Here is a 20,539-nt window from a genome sequence, read left to right as displayed (position 1 = left end):
CTGAATTTAACATATAATGAGCTCCTTTAAAGAAAGCAAACAACTTTTCATGGTCACTGGCATCAATTAGGTTTCTCTGGTATGTTATCACTTTGGTTGGCATACATTTTGTGGAAAATAACTGTGGCTTCCCTAATTTTAAGGGGGAAAATAGCTGCTGACTTAGGGAACTGTACCACAAAAATGATGATATTTTTAGAACAGTTACTGCTTTACAGTACTTACACAAGTACTCAATGTATGCAGTCCAATTAGCTATGTTCTTTTTAAAATTTCAAAGTGTCAAGAGGCTGTATCTTTTTCCGTACTGGGACATGGAACGAACATCCAGCTCAGACAGTGAATTTTTTTTTTCCACTTCACTAGAAAAAAACCCACACAAACCCTAAATGTTTTGATCAACACTTTTTGGTACAGGAGGAAAGAAGAGGAAGAGATATAATTCTTTAAGATTACATCTCTATATGAAGTTTTGTTCTTGGTTTGGTTTTATTTGAAGATGATGTCAAATTAACCTTTCACACTGTTTTGCCTCTTTTTTGCAAATGCATTATTCATCTTTATAACTGCATCCAGTTCAAGTGCCTAATCTGTGTGTAAAGGCCACCACATAGACAACTGACCAAGAGCACAAGTATGACCGCTCCTCTGAAAAATGCTCTAGTCCCAAGTAGAGTAACTACGTACATAGCTGTAAGCATTTTTGCTTACCCCATCTTTAACATGAGGCTTAAATGTCCAACAAGTCTACATTTCCCCAACAGATTATTTAAGCCATGAATTCCCAACAGGCCAACAACTATTTGGGACAGAACCCCAGCAAATACATAAAGGACTGAAAACTGTAAGGTCCTTATAAAATACTATACACTGCTACTAATACTGACCGCTTAATTTTAAATGCACCTCTCATTACCACCCTACTCTTGCTATGAATTCTCCACGACATGAAAGGAATCAAGAGACTCCTGCCTTGACAAGTACACCATTTCAAACATATCCATCAGCAACAGGAAGACATCAATGTCCTCTGCATACTGTACATGAGTTAGAATGAAATGCTCATGCACTTTGCATGTTAACAATGGGTGCGATTTTTTTCCCCATGCCTCTTCCTGACATAGTTGTGATGATCCCAATCTCTGCTTGATACTTCATAATGTTATAGAAGTCCTCCAAAATTCACTCTATTTATATAAGTAGCTCAAAATAGTCTTTTTCTTTCAGCGATTATTCCTGAGCTGCCGACATGAAAGCGTACACACACGTCAAATGTATTGCAAATGAAAACATTCATACCAATAATCTACCATGAACATCTCTCTGGCTATATGCATCAGCATTATTTTTAAACACAGTGTTTTTTTCAAATACATCACTGTTAAATGCAGAGGTTAGATACATCTGTGTTTTCTCCTAGCAGAAAGGAGAGGGTAATATTTCTGCCAACTATAACTTTTAGAGAAAAAAATCTCGATGTAGAACCAGTTTTTATGTAGACTTTTGTGGGGGAGGACACATGTGGTGGAACTGCAATACCTACATCATCTTTTCTATAATTTCCAAGTATCAGCAAAGAAATGCTATGCTAATCTCCTACTGCAATTTAAAAGCGAGGTGTTTTCTTTTTATTTTTTCCCCCCAAGACTTTAAACTGTTCCCAAGACCAAACATTTCTGCCTAGGTTCCTTCTCAAGGCTATGGAAAAAAAACAGATCACCTCCTCCCTCCCACCTCAAAACTGTACTACCCAGTGCTCTATCACAAACTAAAGGAATTCCCCAAACAGGAAAGTGAATGAAAAACTCAATTTCCCACAATTATCAAGTCAAAAAAGGGTGTCAAAATTTCAGTTTTCAGCCAGCGCTCAAGAGTTTACAAATAAATGTAAGGACTACCTTGCAAACAATCCTAAACAGGGGCATTAATATATGCAACATGTCTTAATAGTACCACCTACCCCCTTATATAGCATTTTATATCAATCTTTCTCAAGGTGCTTTACAGCAGAGATGCAGTTGTCATTTTACAGATGGAAAATCTGTGGTGCAGTGGGAGAGTGGCATCTCTAAGGACATTCATCAGATAGGCAGCAAAGTCAAGACTTGGCACAGTGTTCGATTCACACTATCATAGTACTTCCCACTGTAGATCTTAACTAAAAAACAAACCCCAAAATCACAGAATTGTTTTTCCATGCAATCTCTATGCTGTATCACTTGTTACTATGGTTATACACAGCAGAGCCAAGCATTTATATTTGACATTCTTTGTGATGGTATAGAGGCTGAATGACTGACATTCAGATAGACTTCTGGGCTCTCCTTTAACTTTGTGCATCAAACCAGTCAACTCGGTGTGAGCAAGAGATCTCTTTCCACAGCAAAGGATCCAAATGGGAAAGAATTATCAGAAACTAATAGGTAAATGTAAGAAACAGAAATCCATATTTATATTTGGCTCTGTATTTGTATCTGGCTCTCAAAGACGTATTCAACAAGACTTGAAGGGTATTTTGATGACAGGAGAGGGAGAAGACAAAAGAGAAGGAGCATTGAACATACATACGTATTTCAGCATATACTGAATGCAATTTATAGGTTTCTACAACACAACAGGAATAATACATATGGAACAGTAATACAGGAAAAGTACTATTTTCTGCTGTTTTAGATAAGTAAATAATTCTGAAAGGGGGGACACACATGTAATCAAGTATGACAGACAGACTTGAAGACTGATTTAACAAAGCCAGGCAGAGGCATTTGAAAAGAAAAAGCCATCTTTTTCAAACACAGTGACGTCAGTAAAGCCCCGCTGTGGATGTCGTTACGCTACCAAGTGCTTTTTTGGCAGCTTAGCTTATGCTGTTTGGGGACAGTAACTACACTAGGAGGAAAAAACCAACCCACTCTTTTCTTAGTATGTGCTGCATCACTCAGAAGAAACAAAGGCTCTGGCACACACAGCTGACAGTGAAAGGATAGAAAAATGATGCTCTTAAACATGGGAGAGCAGAGAATCAGCATTTAGGGTAAAAAAGCTAAATCAGTATGTTGGTGGACATTAGCATCTACAAACACAAGCAAGCAATCAGTACTCAGATACAACTTAACTGTAGTCTGCACTGGTACAAGATGGAATGAGTAAGATGTTTTGCTAATCCAGAGAGGTTGTTTGAGATCATATTTTGAGTCATAAGCTTAAATAGCTCCTCACTGACTAAAGTATTTGTGTTTAATTATTTTGATAGGTCTCTCAGTACGTTATTAAACTGGAATTTACTATCTAGGTAAAATTAAAACAAAAATGTTTAGAAAGGAGTAATTATAGTTAAGTCAATAGGACCAAATAATATTTGTCCTTCCCTGCAGTTATACATCAGAAGGGAGTTTTTCTGCCGTGACTGCAGATCAGTTCTAAAAGAAATGGTTACATTTTTATTTTCTCACCTCAGTATCTCATTTCTGTATTATGTGGCTAACTATATGTGGAAAGTAAGAATATTTTATGGAAAAGTGGGCAACCCGTGCCACAAAAAAGTGGGCAATATTTTCAATACTCCTTTTATCTTTTTTTCTCTCCAAGGAACTCACATCCTCAGAAAAATAAAGATACAGATTGTAACTCTGAAATTATTTAAAGCTGAAACGTTCAGTTTAACAGACTGTTGGGTCTGGATTTCCAGAGTATCATAAGCAGTGAAGTACCTTGACTTCTAGATTTAAAGAACTATAGTGTAAAAACTCTGACGTATCATTGGGCAATTTATATTAACAAGCACTTAAGGGTGGCTCAACAGCAACTTGCATAAATATTTAAGGAAGTAAGTTCTTAATAAATCTAGCTATTGTATCATATCTAGTCTGTTAGAAAACTGTATTCAGTATAACGTTAGAACCTCTTGAAAAAACAGAATTGAGAATCAAAGGCACTGGCTGAATTTGACAACCAAAATAATTTATGCTTAGAGCTATGTGCATGCCAAACTTTAGGTTACTTGGAGATGAGGTAATACAATACTTAACACTTAACAGATTTTTACAGGGAAGAAACAGTATTTCTTCTGGATAACATCATATCCTGCTACATGGTTCATTTTAAGAACTGGTTTGATAGCCAAAAGATGGATTCTTTAGAAAACAGATGTCTGAAGTATTTTCTTCCGTACTATAGCTAACAGACATGAAAGTCTTTGAGACTTCACTGGTCTTGAAATGTATTTTCTCTCAAGTAATTATTTCAAGGCTACTAACAAACTTTTCAAAGAGGTCACATCTACTTCTCTTTCATTCTAGGGTTTCTTGTCTGAATTAAAACAACAAGATAGTGTTACATAAGTCGCTTTTCTTGCTGCTTTTCACTTGTTTTGGCTGTTGGCAAGCCCATTCTGTCTGTGATATCCAGGCAGAAAACTACTGATTTTGCTGCTGAGTGCTTTCTACTCATTTAGTGTGCTACACTGATTCACCAAGGAGTAAGATAAGCACCCAAAGCAATGCAAGGCAGATTGCAGGAGCATGTATAGCTGGATGAAAAGTGTAAGATAAGCTCAGCTGTATTGGGAATCCCCACCATTTGCCTATACACTGCCAAACACCTGAAATAGGCAGACGTCAGTGCTGGAACAGGCACTGCAGCTGAAAGAAGGGAGTAGGAGTGCGTGGCCAAGCATTTCAGGAGGCTGGAACACCCTTCACAGCAGCAGACTGCACATCCATCTTGTTAGAGCAGCCATGGCACTGCAGCCTGGGAAGGATGACTAGCCTGCAAAGCTGCACCGGGCACCAGGGTGAGCTCACTACAAATCTTCCTAGGCTCCGAGGCAGCAAACATGACTGTACAGATATAGTAGTGAACTGCACAAAAAAGTGGATATTTACATTACCATTTTGCATTGCTTCTTATGTTAAAAGAAATGTCACAAGTAATAATATAACATCTGTCTATATAATGAGGTGTACTAAATATCTTCTACAGAGCTTTGACTATTACGGGTGAGACTATGAAGACGACACTTATTAAGGAGACACTGTCAGATGGAGATGTACTTTTTTCACATTAATTTTTTTCTGCTATAAAGATGTCCTCTTTAAATGTTCAATCTTCACAGTATTGCAAACACCAAATGAAGGTCATTTCACCAGTCCAAAGAGATTCAGAATGGCCCACTTCAGTATTATTCCCCCTACAAAGTGCTTATACAATCAATACATGATTTTTGTTTGAAGTTAAGCGGGTCTGATTTGGGTCAATCATTTCTCCATCTGTAAGCTACCACAGCTATCTGCAATACACTTACAATGTGAACCAAAACTGATTTTTCAGATTAAGTTTATTATTCACTAAGCTAAATGAGATATTTTATTTTGTCAAGGTGATACCATTCTTTTAAGTGCAATCTCTTACAAGCTCTGAATGAAGAAATTAAAAGGTGAAAATGCTGCTAAGTATCTGCTTGCTTATGCTCTCTCACTCTGCTCATCCTTTCCCCATACCACATATTGTTCCCAAACAAGAGGAGGGTTACAGGAGACAAAGAACATAACATCTTCATATATAACATGAAATAATACATAATCAGATCAAATTTCATTGTGGTAATTGGACCTACCAGTCCTCCTTTCTACAAGCTCAAATCTTTTATTTTCAGTAATTTTGGGAAAAACAAACATGACAGCTGAGAGCTTGAAGAACATCTGTTATTTTTCCATAGTACAGAGAACAATGTATTTTTCTACAAAGCTATTTCACTATGCTGTCCAATGCAAAGAATGAAATACTTCATATATTATCTATATATTTGAAGGATATTAGAGATGAAACCTAAGATTTCAACCTTTTAAGATTAGTGACTGAACAGTTGCACAGGTACAAATTTACAAGTGTCCTGAGTTTACAGTTATCCTTCTGAGTATCCCATAGACTGGTATAAGTAAAAGTTTCACTATGTTTGACTGAGAAGCTCACAAAACATTGAAACATGTAAGACTAAAAGTGTCTAATCGTTCTGCATTCCATTTTATGCTTCTGCCAGCATCATAGTGGATGGAACATGGGATATAGAAATGTCAGGAACAAGTTAACAGGAATGACTTGCACTACTGATGCAAAATTGAGAAAGACTGCTTGTATTTTGACAACAAGTTCAATGTGTTCAGTCTTCCACAAAAATTGTACCTTTTCCTTCTTTGGTATCTGTGTCTATGGAATTTACCACCTTTTGTTTTTTCAACTTAAAATTTCTCAGCATTGCTGCCATTCATTTAGCTCCAGTGTAGCAGGAACTAATAGAGCGCAGAAGTAGATAAAGCGACAGCAGCCATCAGCAATAATTTCTGTGCCATCAATAATGAGGAGCTTTTAAGTTTTCCATTGATGGGGTTTCCATTAGAGATGACAGGGAGCCAACCCAAAGGACAACATTCAGAGAGAAAGTGACTCTTACTGCATAGACAGCAACAGACAATATTCAGTTTCTGAGAACACAAGGCTTCCAGTGATAACTTGCTTTTCATTGTCAACACATGGATACATAAAGGATAAGGCTCCAGATCAGGTAAGTATAAATTTGATGACAACTTAATGATGAACAAGAATGGCTCCCCACAGGTTGCCCATAGGTGCAACTTTAATTTAGCCAGAAACTACAGTTGTGAATTTGAGACTTATGACAAGTTTAAGCCAAAGACTACTATCAGTTGAGCTGCTATTGCTGTTCAGTCAGGAGGGTAAGGGAAGTCAAACATGCCTGCACACAGTACTTGACATTGAACTTCTTTTGATGCCGCTGGCTAAAGGAACTAGTCAGGTTTATGTCCTCTAGCCCTTTACTCTCAAAGCATCTGTATTCAGAACAGAACTTAGATTATTTTTACTACTTCAAAATTTTATCCAACATTGTTAAATTAGTAAGGGTTCTTCAATATAAGGAGAAATTACTTCAGCCAATTTACATTCTATTTTAAGGTATGCCTTTAAAATACCTTTTTTTAAGGTATTTAAATAAATCAGACTAAATATGAGGAAGAAATACGCTGTGCCACTGTTTTGAAAATCCACGTTACCTTTTCACAGGCTCTGTCTGCACAAGTGCTGCATCTGTCATGGCTTTCATCCACAACTCCATTTCCTTCCCTGTATCTGTGCAGAAATAATAGGTCCTCATGTTTGGATGAGCTGCCTGATTGGAAATGACATGGTCATTGCAATAAAAATGTAAGATCCTGTAAAAGAAAAGAGGCAAATAATGTTACTGTATACTCGCTCTAATGTTTTCTATAGTAAGATTTCTGAAAATAATATTATCAGAAAAAATATTGGAGGGAATACTTCAATGTTTCTCTGTCACTGCATTCATATTTTCAAAATAATTGCCCATAGTTTTCAGTCATAGCTGCTTCTTCATTAATACACTCAATAAAAAGCCCTTAAATGTCTTCAATCTGTTAAAAACTATCTTAATTATCCATTAATGTAGATTAATATAATTATTATGAATAAGATTTTGGCATAGATTTTTGCAGTCTGAATGATACAGTAAGTTTTAATTTGTACTTACCATAGTAAATAAGTGATGTGTTGCTTAGGAGGCCAAAAGAAGAGCCAAAAGGAGCTCACAAAACAAACAAACAAAAAGGTCAAGATAAAATATTTAGTAGAGTGATTTATATCATGATTAAAAAGATTAGCTGTGACACACTCCTGACAATGATTCATGTAATATTGTGATTTAAGTGATAATAAAACCCTATTTTTATTTATATGTAAAGATACTTCGTATCTAAAGAACTTTCATTAGTGGGATAAGTCTAGCTGAGGATACAGTTTAGAATTCTAAAACACCACACTGTATTTAAGATCCATGAACTAAACCCAAAATACTAAGTGGTATTCATCCATTTTCTTATTCTAGTAATTATGTCTATATTTACACATCAGGCTAAATACTTGAATCCTCTGCTACTGTATTACGCAAAAATCAATCTCAGAAGCTGTTTGTCAATCCTGTTTTGCATAACAACTCAGTAAAATGAGTTCTGTTCACTAGGCTATCGTGCTTTCAGACATAAAATTAAACTGCAAATTTGATTCCCTTACCTTAAAGGCATATTTGCGGTTAATATGGTCCTCAGGAGAAAGCACAGATATCTGAAAACTAGGTAGAAGTATGCTACCTAGTATTCCTTCTTCTTTCTCATCTGTGAATGTATAGTCTTTGATTAGAGAAACAAAGTGTTTTGACACATAATACTTGTATTCAGACCCTTCAGTGAAACTCTGTACTTAACAACACAAGACCAGTAACAAAAAGTTTACCTCGGAAGAAAATGCATCAGAGAATCAGAAAGCCAGATTGATTTGTTATGTAGGTGCCTCTCTACAGTCTCAGAAGTGCGCAGTCCACAAGAGCAATTGTGCAGCCCTTCTCTGCCAACACATGCCACAGAACCCACATCACACAAGTGTGCAACCCCCAAAACCTGGTAAGCACTGTGAAATCCAGGCCATTTGAATATGGCCACCTTCAACTTTTTCCCAAGATGGACAAGCATAAAAAACCCTCCTGAGAGTGCCAGTTTTGTAAGTTAAAGTACGTGAGCTACCTTATGGAAAACACGACAAATAGCTTCACCTAACGTTTTTCTGGGGATCAGTGTGTACCTGCATATGACTTCAAAGCTGAAAAGTAGATGGAAGTCAAGGCTCTAATTCAGTGACAAGAAAAATACCTGCTTTCTATTGTCTGCTCAGTAAAAATTGTAATTACCCATGAGAGCAGAAGTATTTTAAAATACTGTTTATGATTGTTGGTCTTTGAGAAAATTTGCACGTTCCTCTTCTGATATAAGGCATATTAAGCTACGAGATTGTTATATTTCCCATGAACAGTTTACACTCAATACCTTCTATTTGTAAGAATGCATGTGTTTCAGATCATTTGTAAAAAACAAACAAAAATTCCCCAAACCAAACACCCTTTTTTGAGAACATTGTTTTTTTGTAAAATTTTAGAACAATACATTACAATAATAAATTGACATTTTAATTGAAAGGAACAACCAGCTCTTAAATCCAAATAGACTTTAATAAAGGAATAGTTGGATGCAATTAACAAAGTCAATCTTCATTGTATTTCACACACAGAGCTTCTATTCACAAGCAGTATCTTAGGAGACTGTCCCCCATAACACCTCCCTTAGTTGAAGATACTGCCCACAACAAATGACTGTGTATCTATGAAATTGAGATGAAAACATAGATATTCCAAAGTTTCAAGCATGGAAAATTTATACTGTTACAATTAAAATACATGTAAACAGCACAAAAGGACTACCTCTTATACTCAGATTTAAAAATCTTTTCCCGGTTCTCATTTACTCACTAAATTCTGAAAAGTCACAACTTTCGTTTAAGTTATTCATATGGGGAAAGCTCTGTCCAGCCATATTAGCATTACATAACATGTTAGATGTAAAATTGATGCTTTCTTGGATAACTTTTTAATTGGAGAACTGAGCATAAAATTATTCCGATTAAAAGGTAGAAAAGAAATGAAGGGAGTAGATTTACTTTGAGGTACTCAACTGTACTCATAACTATGCCTGAAACCATCCCATCTCCCCCTCTCAAATATTTACTCCTTGCCAGCCACACACACAAATTTCTGCCTTTTTTCCCCTGTCCCAGAACGTATGGCAAATGTTGGGGTTTACTTTATTTGGACTGCTGTTTTGGGGAAAAATTCCCTTCTTCTGCTAGATTATACTCTGACTCATGACTAAGTCACACCCACTAGTGCCATACAAAAGCATTAAGCATTTTTGTTCCACTGAACAGCTGCATGTCTGGAGGACTTTGGTCTTTGTTGAAGACATACTGCTACATTCCATTTCCAGATTTTAAAAATCTGTTTCCCATCAGACTAGCTTTTATCTACACATTACACTGCCCCGTACCCATCTTTACTTGTATGCTGTGTATGAATAATACAAGAGAAAAATAGCAGATCTTCTGTCCAGCTCTAAGATCTTATTTGTTGCAAAAATAACCTTCCAATATGAAAGCAGAGTCTTTTATCCCTCCGTGAAACAGAAAAAGAGTATGCTCTAAGCTCTGAAAAAATACAATGAAATCATTTTTCTTTTCATCTATAAATTAGATTTAACATTAGCCGCTACCATTCTAACACAATTGTAAAAGTTCAGTAAGATTTACTAAGAAAACCAAAAAACAAAACCAAAAAACCCTCAACAACCAGAGTCACGTAACCAGAAACACTGCGATCTGGGAGTAAGTGCATGGCTCCCCCCGTCAATTTTTTCAATATCTGAGACAGAATTAACAACAACAGAAAAGCACAGGATTTAGAGTGCGAGTTTTTTATATTTTAGTAGCCATTTCTAATACCTTTAAGACTATCACTATACATGTTTACCATTTAACTGCTTTATAGTAAGTGAAGGATAGCTAAAAGCAAAGTTTATCGTGTAAACAAGTTAGACTATTCTGCTTATATTTCAGCATTTAGCACACTAACATGTAGAAATGAAAAAGTAAGATTATAGAGCTGTTTGGATTTATTTTATTTGTTGTTGGTTTTGCTTATTGCTTTTCTGTTTTCTTTTGAGATACTTCATGTGCAGTGCTTTAAGTCAATTTAATCTGTTCTTAAGGCAGCTACAAAGCAGCACTTTCTTTTGAACCTCTGGAAGAGAGAGTCTGAAGACTTGTTTCAAATAAGAAAACCCTATAAGAAAGCATAGTATATAATGACCACTTAACTAAATGCAGTGTAATTGTATCACAATCGATGCCTCCATGACTGAAATTATAGCCTAGTTTTGACTCAGCAGTGGTTTATCCAACCACGTATACTTCTTGGGGTAAAGAAACAAAGCCTAATGCTTATATTTCAATAATTCAGAATATGTTAACTAAAACAGTTAAAGACAAAGCTTTTGTGTCTTATGACCTGATTTGTCTTGATTAGAATAGAACCATGCTGCACTTTAACAGAACAGCATTTTAAACTAACCAGTCACTGCTTTCAGCATCACGAACGCCAACACCACTTCTAGCAATTCTAAAGTCTTATCCTAAACTGAAACCCTTTGTTACCCTTCACAAGGCTGCAGATGGCCTTAACTGTTCCTCTATTTTGCCATGCTTTACAATCTTCTTTGCTCTTAGCCTCCTTTAAACCATTATGGTTGTATGCCTTATTTCAGGATTGAATATGTTTCCATATGCACAAATCCCATTTGTTTATCCCCTCAGGAGCACTACAGTTAATAATCTGTAATGGTGAAGGAATCAGTTTTCTAACATACATATCTCCAGACAGAATTATAAGCAGCTAATTTTTCCCATGTAAAATAAGTCTCATGTAGCTACATAAGGGTACTAACAGATTTCTTTGTTCCAAATACAGCAGAGACTTCTACTTGTATGGAATTGGACAACATTTCACTTTATAAGTATTCATGAACACTGATTAGATTCCCAAAAGGCATAGATATCCTCTTTATCATTCCAAAGGCAGAGTTTCAGCTCCCCTGCACTATCCCTTTCCTATCCCCATTTCAGTTACTTCATTTGCATTAAAAAATCAGATTCAACCTGGCATATTTAGTTCCTAACAACAGAAGCAGTGAGAAAACTACAATCCAGAATTTAATAAGAGAGGTAGCTGTGAATGGGTTTGCCCTTTGAGAGTACCTGACAGGCAGGAAGCAATTATGTGAAATCGGTAATTAAGAAAGAAGGGGGGCAGGGGAGGAAAGTAGCAGGCCTGGATATTGACAGCTATGCAACTATTTTACCCATTAAGTTAAGTAGCAGCTTAATTTTTCTCACATTTGAGTGGTGTGTCAAAATTTATCTGCTTCCAGTAAAATTAGCAAATGATGCTTTCCTGAGTGGAACTTACCTCTGTAATAGAAGAGACACAGATCTGAGAGCACAAACCACCGTTTCTTCCACAACTTCATTCCAGTACTATCCTGTATTAATCAAAGTGATCAAGTAAGAACTTTCAGATTCTTAATAGTAATAGTTCATAAAGTAAAGCAGGTACTACATAACTGTGGTGGTGTGCTAGTAGTGAATTTTCTTGGCTAAGGTATTTTAAGTATCTTTGACTTCTCATCACGGATTTGACACTGCAAAGATCATAACCCAGGAAGCCTGAAGTTAACATGATTCAAGAATCAATGAAATGAGAGCCCATTATTTTAGCATGCTAGAGACTACAATCTACAGTTAACTGAAAAAAATTATACTTTTTTTTAAAAAGGAAAAGAGAAAGGTAATACTTGGGCTACATCCTCCTTTGTTTTCTGACAAAACTCTCTGCTGAACTTCATCTTCCACTACCACTCATATATCTACAGCAAATTTCTTTCCCCAATAAAGTTTATTCCTAAAGCAATTTCATTTTCTTTTATGCTTATAACCAATTTACACTGCACAACTCAGAATGAAAGACTGCCACCGCTACTGCAGTGTAAATAAGCCAGAGCATTGCAGCACGCACATCCTAGTAGAATCAGATTTAATAAATATGTTAATCTGTTCCAAGAAGAAAGGTACGTGTGAATTATCAATATTCTTGTAGTATATAAGTTTTGTGACAACCAAGAAGAGAGATTCTATAATGAAAAACTCTGTGGGGTGGTGTGGGTTTGGTTTTGGGGTTGTTTTGGTTTGGTTTCTTGTTTGTTTGGGGTTTTTTTGTTTGGGTTTTTTTGTTTGGTTGGTTTTGGTTTGGTTTTTTTTTTTTTGAAAAGTCAGCATAATTTTTAGCCTCATATTTCAAGCTCTGCTTTTTTTGGGGTCGGGGAAATGAGCTGAAGGAGGGAGGAGAAAGAGTAAAACAAGCATTAGCTAGGAAATATTATTCAGAAAAAATTAAAAAATCCTTTGCCACAAACAGTTTCATAAATAGAATAACTAAACACTTCATAGCACCTTCCTTCTGAGGACCTCAAAGTGGTTCAACAAACACTAATGAAGTCTGGAAGCATTGTCCATAGCAGTCAGCTCCTATTTTGCAGCCGGAAAGGCAGACACAAGGAGGGAAGATGGCCTTCCTCACCTCATTGATAAGGTCACTGACTCAGTAGCGGATTAGGATGCCAGACCCCTGGTCCAAAGGGCACTGGCCATAAAAATCAACTGTACGATGTGAAAATACCCAAACTTCTTCAGTATAAAGGATTATCACAAACCCTCAGACAGAGTTTCTGAAGAGGCTGTTATGCAACATCACATTTATCCCATCACTCAAAAACACCAACAGGTTTCTACATGGCCACATATAAAATTCTGCCAGCAATGAGACACACTAGGAATGATCTTTCGGCCTTCTTCAGACGTAGCAGGGAGGCACACAAAATGATTGTGTGCCTTGATATATTAAATTCTTTCCTACTTTAATGTACATACTTTTTGTATCAGTGGATTTACTAATTATTGTTCCCTCTTGATTGCGATTATGTCATAATATGGTAACAGTATGTTCACAGTAAACACCTTCCAAAAAAAGAATCGACCCTGGACTTAAAAATTAGTAGGAAAATGACAGAAGAATGCCATTGCATGCAATGAAACAGCACACCCCGAGTCAAACAAAACTTGCTGTTCTCTTTGATTACATAAACATGTTAAGAAAGTTATCTTACTATTAAAAAGAAACCTGCACAAGCTTTCACTGTAAATTTCTGAAGATAGTATCTGTTGGTAAAACTCTTGACTAAATTGGCTTTCAATTACTACTACAACATGGAAACATACAGCAAGCCCTTTTCTTACAAAAAACAACCAAACATCACAGCATTTAAATCATTTTACACATAAACCCTGTCCAACTTGGACAGTGAGGTGGACTGAAAACTGGTTGAACTACCAGGCGCAGGGAGTGGTGATCAGTGGCACCAGTGGCGGCCAGTTGCTACTGGTCTACCGCAGGGATTGATACTGTGGCCAAGATGATTTAACATCTTAATTAATGACCTGCATGCTGAGACAGAGTGCACCCTCAGCAAGTTTGCAGGTAATACAAACTATGAGGAGTGGCTGATACACCAGACAGTTGTGCTGTCATCCAGAGGGACTTTGACAGGCTGGGAAATTGGGCAGAGAAGAATGTCATGAAGTTCAACAAAGGGAAATGCTCAGTCTTCCATCTGGAGAGCAATAATCCCATGCACCAGTACACACTGGGACCGATCAGCTAAAAAGGAGCTCTGTGGAGAAGGACCTGGAGGGTGCTGGTGGACAAAGAGATGATCATGAGCCAGCAGTGCACCCTCATGGTAAAGAAGGCCAACAGCATCCTAGACTGCATTAGCAGTGTTGCCAACAGATGGAGGGAGGACACCCTTCCTCTCTACTCAGCCCTACTGAGGTCTAGCTGTAGCGCTGGGTTCAGTGCTGGGCTCACCGGTACAAGACAGACATGGACATACTGGAGTATATCCAGCAAAGGGCCACAAAGATGATTAAGGGACTGGAGCATCTTTCATATAAAGAGACTGAGACTGTTCATTCTGGAGAAAGGGCAGTTCAGGGGGCATCTTATCAACGTGTATAAATACCTGACGGAAGAGTGTAAAGAAGATGGAGCCAAACTCTTCTCAGTGGTGCCCAGTGACAGGACAAGAGGCAATGGGCACAAATTAAAAAACATGAAATTCCACCTGAGAAGAGGTAAACTTTTTTACTGTGAGAGTGATCAAACACTGGGACAGGTTGCCCGGAGAGGTTGTGGTGCAGTCTCCATCTGTGAGGATATTCAAAATCCGACTGGACACAGTCCTGGACAACCTGCTCTAGCCAAGCCTGCTTGAGCAGAGGAGGTTGTGCTAGATGATCAAGAGGTCCCTTCCAACCATCATAATTCTGTGATTCTGTGATCTTAAAATATAGCTACAGTTTCTTCATTAGTAAAATAATACAATTGTACGCTAAAATGGACTTGGTAATATGAAAGAGTATAATTTTTAGGAAAGCAACATCTTTGTATTACTTTATATGCTGAACATCCATGGTTTGACATGAAACAAGAGACATAAAACAGCAAGAATCTTTAGAGCATTCCAGTAAGTTAGTTCAGGTAGATAAGCGTATCTTTTCATACATGTAAAACTCACTACAAAGGACCTCAGAATGAAAAGCCAGATCATCACAAATCTAACTTACTCAGAAGCAGGTAGCAAAGTATCAGCAAACTCCTGTGTTTCTACTGGCTGCTCTTATAGGGGGAGATTTTTATACTCACGTGCTACATATACAACCTACATAACACAGATACTCCTGTGCACAACCACCTGTGCTATAATTCGGACTTCATATTTCAATCAAGTTAATTGTCTCATTTAATTCAAAAATCCAGAAAACATTACTTCAGGAATAGAGTGACTTTTTTTCAAGCTAAAAAGTTTAATAGCCCCAAAACAAAGCAAAAAAAAAAAAAATCTCTCACCTTTGTGACAACTTTTCACTCTCAACATTGAATGAGTAGAGACCACAAGAGTATCTAAACATGGAAAAATCTTCTACTAAACAGATACTTCTGGATCTTTTTATCTGATAGTAATTTTTAAAAACTGACTCACCAACAGCATCCAGAAAGCTACGTGGGTCATACTAGTCTATCAGAGTAGGGACAGTAAATGACAGTGTAGATTGAAAACTACATACACACATTTGCCTCAGCTGAGTTTAAATGACAGGTTGTTACAGGGTTCTTGGTGGATTTACAAAATATATTCCTAATATGGCCTAATCAGTTTTGTTGTTCAATTTTTTGAACTACTCTACTCTGATTTCCCTGCAGAGCAAGAAAGTGCAAGTGGTCTGGTATTGGAGAATAGCAAATCTACAGCAGGCTGGGTACACTGTCACTAAATACTAAAGAGCACATACTTCAGATTAGTTTACATTCAATAGATAAACCTAAAATGATCTCTGATTTTAAGATGATTATCTCTGAGTTAAGAAAACAGGCATTCCTCTCTCTTTTCATGTGGGAAAAAATTACTTAATTTCCAATTTGTTACTGAAAAACAACTTAAGAGATACAGCCTAACAAAAGAAACTTCAGAATTTAAAAAAACAATATGCTGGGCCATACAACCTTGTCCCATCATCTCAGCATGCCTGAAATTCATTCAGCTATTTACTACCAATATCTGCCTAGATTTTTCAAGCTCTTTGTGTATTTTAGAGAGAAATATGTATATATATTATATCAACGTTCTGTACTAGTCTGATGCCCTTATTCATTTGTATCGGAATGTTATCCGATAAGTAGCTAATTAATTAAAATACCATGTGTCAGTTCTCACAGTTTATAGCTTCACTTTAGTATTGCTATCATTGTATTTTATGCAAATGATTGTCTTTTGTACATTATACACCTTACCCCTCCCCCCCCCAAAAAAAAAGAAAAAAAAAGAAGGGGCTGAAATGGGGAAGAGTACCTGTTTGTAGAGCCAGCCGCGTCTGACAACTGGTGCATTAGGATTTCTCTTTATTGAGTTTGATCTCTTTCCAAAATTATGAACCTTCTTTGAAGATCGTGAAGTCTAAATTGAATTGAAAAGGTTAAAGAAAACATGACATCAATATCTGTTGAAAAATCATAACACATTTTCTTTTCTTTAAGATCTTTTTCTTACACATGTTCCTCTGGGGGATTGTAGAATACAAACTCTATTCCTTTTTTAGATAAATAATTATTATGATGGTTCTGCTGGCTTCAGCATTTCTTCCTTTCTCCTCTGCAGAAAATTTAAAGACAAATCCTGACAAGTACTTCAAAATTTTTTTAACAACCAAATACATATCTGACCTTCTTGTAAGGTAGGTAGAAAGCCTACCAAGCTGTAGAAAGAGAAGTAAAATTAGTAGAACTATCATTAGTTATGAAAAATTACATCACCTGGGCAAGAAAATTCTACTCTTTCCTGCTTCCAACACTGGCCTCATAAATGAAAACTTGTTCAGATTTCAACAAGATATAATTCAAAGGCTTCTCGTTGAGTCTCCCCCTTTCCTAACATATACTAACTTTTTAAAATTCTTTCCTTCCCCCTCAAGAACCCCTTGCTCTATGATCTCTTGGCTGGTTTGAATATTCATTATTTTACCTGCTTGCACTAAGGGCTACTTTGAATCTTTTGCCCATAAACTCCAGCGCTTATATCTACTTTTGCTTAAACCTTTTACATCCTTACAGCTGTGCAATGATCACAGATGATTAAGTAGGATACATAACCCGTTTCAGATTTTATTCTTCTTCTACTTGAGCAACCAAAAGAAATTGGAAAAGGCATAAAGAAACATGCAGCGGTTTGCCAATTCACACTTCATTCTTTTCAGCCTACATTTAGAAAGTTTGTTCTGCAACTAAATGAGCTGAACGTTTACTTGCGTTTTAAATTGTGTAAGAATTGGTGCCTCAGAGACCATGCAATGTAATATAGCAAAGTATCCCACTCTGCAAAAGAAGTAAAGTCCAAATAAGTTTTTTAAGCTGTGTTCATGGCTCTGCTCCAAATCCACCATTTGAACCGAGACGATATAATCCTGTGCTTCAGCTTCCCCATCTCTACTACTGACACTAATCATAAGGTTATGCAAAGTTCCTAAAGGAGGAAGGCTAAACAAACACTCGGGTTTTGTTGTAAATTAGGGTATGGGGTTTCTCTATGGAAATTCTCTCAACACGCTTCACAGAACTGGGTTGGGTTTTATACATGCTTCAGAGAGAATTCCACAGTAGGTTACAAATCATAAACTGAAAACTGCAATTTAAAATGATGTGCAGCTTTTGTCAACGATGCCATTAAATGAAGAACAGAACATAGCTTAGCCAAAAAGAATAACATTACAAAAACTATGTGTATTTGTTTTAAGCCTACAACACAATGAAACAAGGTCATTTTGTATTTCTTTTTTGAAAGAATCAGGAGGGAATATAAAAACAATCAGAGTGCTTTTAATTTCCCTTGGAGATACAGAAATTTAACTCAACTCTGGAAAGCAAGATAGAGCAAGCAATTGAAAACCTAATTAAAAATAAAAGTAAAATTCTTTCACATTTTCATCTGAAAAATTCCACCAGTGCAAAATGGCCAAAAGTTTGTAAGAAGCCAAGAGAATTATGACATCCAGCTGTAAAAAAGCAATATACAGAGAACCTATAACACTCCAGAGCACATTACAAAATTAACTCTACATCCATCTCAGTTAACCTGTATAGTTACTCTATTGGCATATCACACAAGAGCTGTGCCAAGATTTTGATTAGAAGTAATTCATAACACTCGTACCTGCTCTAATATTAGGTATTAAAGTTTCAAAACTTCTAAAGAATGTTCTAGACTTCCTATGCTTGTACAATGACTAACACATTAAGGATGCTTCTGAAAACACAACCAACCACAAGTACTACTAATGTCAAGTCTACTAACAAATTGAGATAAAATAGATAGCTATCTCCTAGGTAGGTCTGATACCAAACCTTATTGACTTAAATTTCACAAAGTTTTAATGGGTTAATTATACATCTTACCAACTGTAAATACAAACTTGCATTAAACAAACAGAGCATCACAAGTGCTTCCTAATTTTAGTTAATACAGAGAACACTTTAGATGACTCGTGATTATTTTATCACACACTGCATAAAAAGAATAACTCTTCACAACAAATTCTGAGCCTCAAGACAATGAGTATTTTAGGATATTGAAATATTGTAGGTGCATATATAAACTAATTATGAGTTCTCAAACTTTTTAGATCACCACCTCCTCTTGTTATGTCTGGGATCCCTGATCAACCCATGTTCTCTCACACACATATCTAATATATATCAAACTGGGGAAAGAGGAAGAAAGGAAAAAAAAAATAGTAACTGAAGGGTTCAAATACTTTTTACCCTACAGCACATAAGACATCTTGCATGGCTCCCGCTTCTGGAGAAGGCAAAGAGAAAAGGAGGATAGTGAATGAAGTGTCCAACTACTAATCACTTGCTGGAAGGTGTAGAAGGTAACAGAGCTAGCAAACTTATAGTCATATCTGGTACCATCTGACCCATTCTAATGAATGGTCCCAGCAACTGTGATGCCTCTGAAAAAAGAACCTACGGGAGGGACCCTGTACGGCTCCATTACTGAGAAAGAAGCTGGGAAGTCCAGCCAGTGATATTCACTCTTTCCCAAACCTGAAGAAAACAAACACCGGTAGGGTTTTGAACTCTGGGCAACAGATCAGTCAGTAGTTGGGGCTGCACACTTCTTCACTCTGCCAGCTGCTCTTCTCTCTGCTTAGCTGGTAGCGGACACAGAATTTATGCGAGGCTTCTTCCCCAGTTTCAGAACTAGCACGAAAGTAATTAATTAACACTAAACTTGTTGTGTCAATATTTGAAAAATATGGGTTGAGAACCTTGCTGATAAGGAAATTTTCTGCACATGAACTTAAAGAATGGAAATGTAAATCTTTGTTACTTTCAACTTCTGTTTAAAAATGTTTCCAGTCTTCAGGGCTTACATTATCTTCCAAACCACAGACCAACATGATACTGCCTTCTGGATTTTGTAAGCAATTTCAATGCCTTCCAATGTTGCACTTTTCCATGAGCTGAGTGGGTTTCTGCCTCAGCGTTTTAGCTTGGACCAGAAGGTTGCTCTTGAAGCAAATCTCCCAATCATTCACTCTCACAGTGCTTTGGTTTGCATAGTAGAGCAAACTGGATTTATTTTGGATAAGACTACAATGTAAGATGCACAAGGAGCACTACTGGACTAGTTTGAATATAAACCATGAAAACACAGTACAGATGTTCGGCCATGAGCACCAATACTGCCCTTCACATTGTTCCTGTTTACTATGCTGTTTGCTACTGTATCTCGTGACTATTACTCCAAAATTTCTGGCTAACTTGAATCCTGAGAAGACATGTATGGCTATACATAGACTAGCCATTTAAAGCTGGACTGGCTTAAGCACTGTATGAAATATCTATAAGCAAACTGATGAATATTTATAAACAATTTGATACAACCTAGCTGTAATAGAGACACGAGGAGCTCTGCAGCAGCTGTCCTGGGCTAACACTCCATTCCACTTACTGTGAGAAAATTGTTAGCGTTATTCTGCTGATAATCAGGACAGCAATGAAGAGCAGGGGAGATGAACTGTGGAGCGTGACTGGTAATACGACTGATTTTACACACTAAAAAACCAAACTTATTCCCTGAATGCATTTCAGGGCATATAATCATATTTGTCTAGATAGTGATTTTAACATTGCGGGGGGCGGGAATAAAAAGGAAGACAACTACAAAAACAACTTCTTAATTTTAAAAAGAGGGGTGGAAATATATACCTCTGTAGCAATCTCAAGCTTATGGAGATCTTTTTCACAGAGATCTGTGCTAGTAGCTTCAAGTTTAGAAATACACGTCAAGCTAAGGGGGAAGAAGCAGCACTTAACAGAGCTGTAGTGTGTTATTTGGCCAGC

At 36.8% G+C, this 20,539-nt stretch overlaps 1 protein-coding gene across 15 annotated transcripts in view; it reads right to left on the bottom strand.

Annotated features, from left to right (window-relative positions):
• The window catches only part of PLEKHA5 (pleckstrin homology domain containing A5), a 176,954-nt gene that overhangs the window by 49,315 nt on the left and 107,100 nt on the right, over positions 1-20,539 (bottom strand). For 14 of the 15 annotated variants that reach the window (XM_072874334.1, XM_072874326.1, XM_072874354.1 and 11 more), the window contains 4 exons: positions 16,488-16,592; positions 11,933-12,005; positions 8,101-8,201; positions 7,068-7,183 (listed from right to left, as the gene is read on the bottom strand). In XM_072874334.1, the coding sequence (XP_072730435.1) occupies positions 7,068-7,183; positions 8,101-8,201; positions 11,933-12,005; positions 16,488-16,592 (395 nt within the window). Of the gene's footprint in view, positions 1-7,067; positions 7,184-8,100; positions 8,202-11,932; positions 12,006-16,487; positions 16,593-20,539 lie in introns of those variants that run through there. The other variant, XR_012044317.1, reaches the window with a different exon arrangement.

This window comes from Ciconia boyciana, chromosome 1 (genome assembly GCF_034638445.1).
Source record: "Ciconia boyciana chromosome 1, ASM3463844v1, whole genome shotgun sequence".
In the NCBI taxonomy this organism is placed as follows: Eukaryota; Metazoa; Chordata; class Aves; order Ciconiiformes; family Ciconiidae; genus Ciconia; species Ciconia boyciana.
The sequence above is the reverse complement of the archived record's forward strand: the minus strand, read 5'-3'. Positions and strand labels throughout refer to the sequence as shown.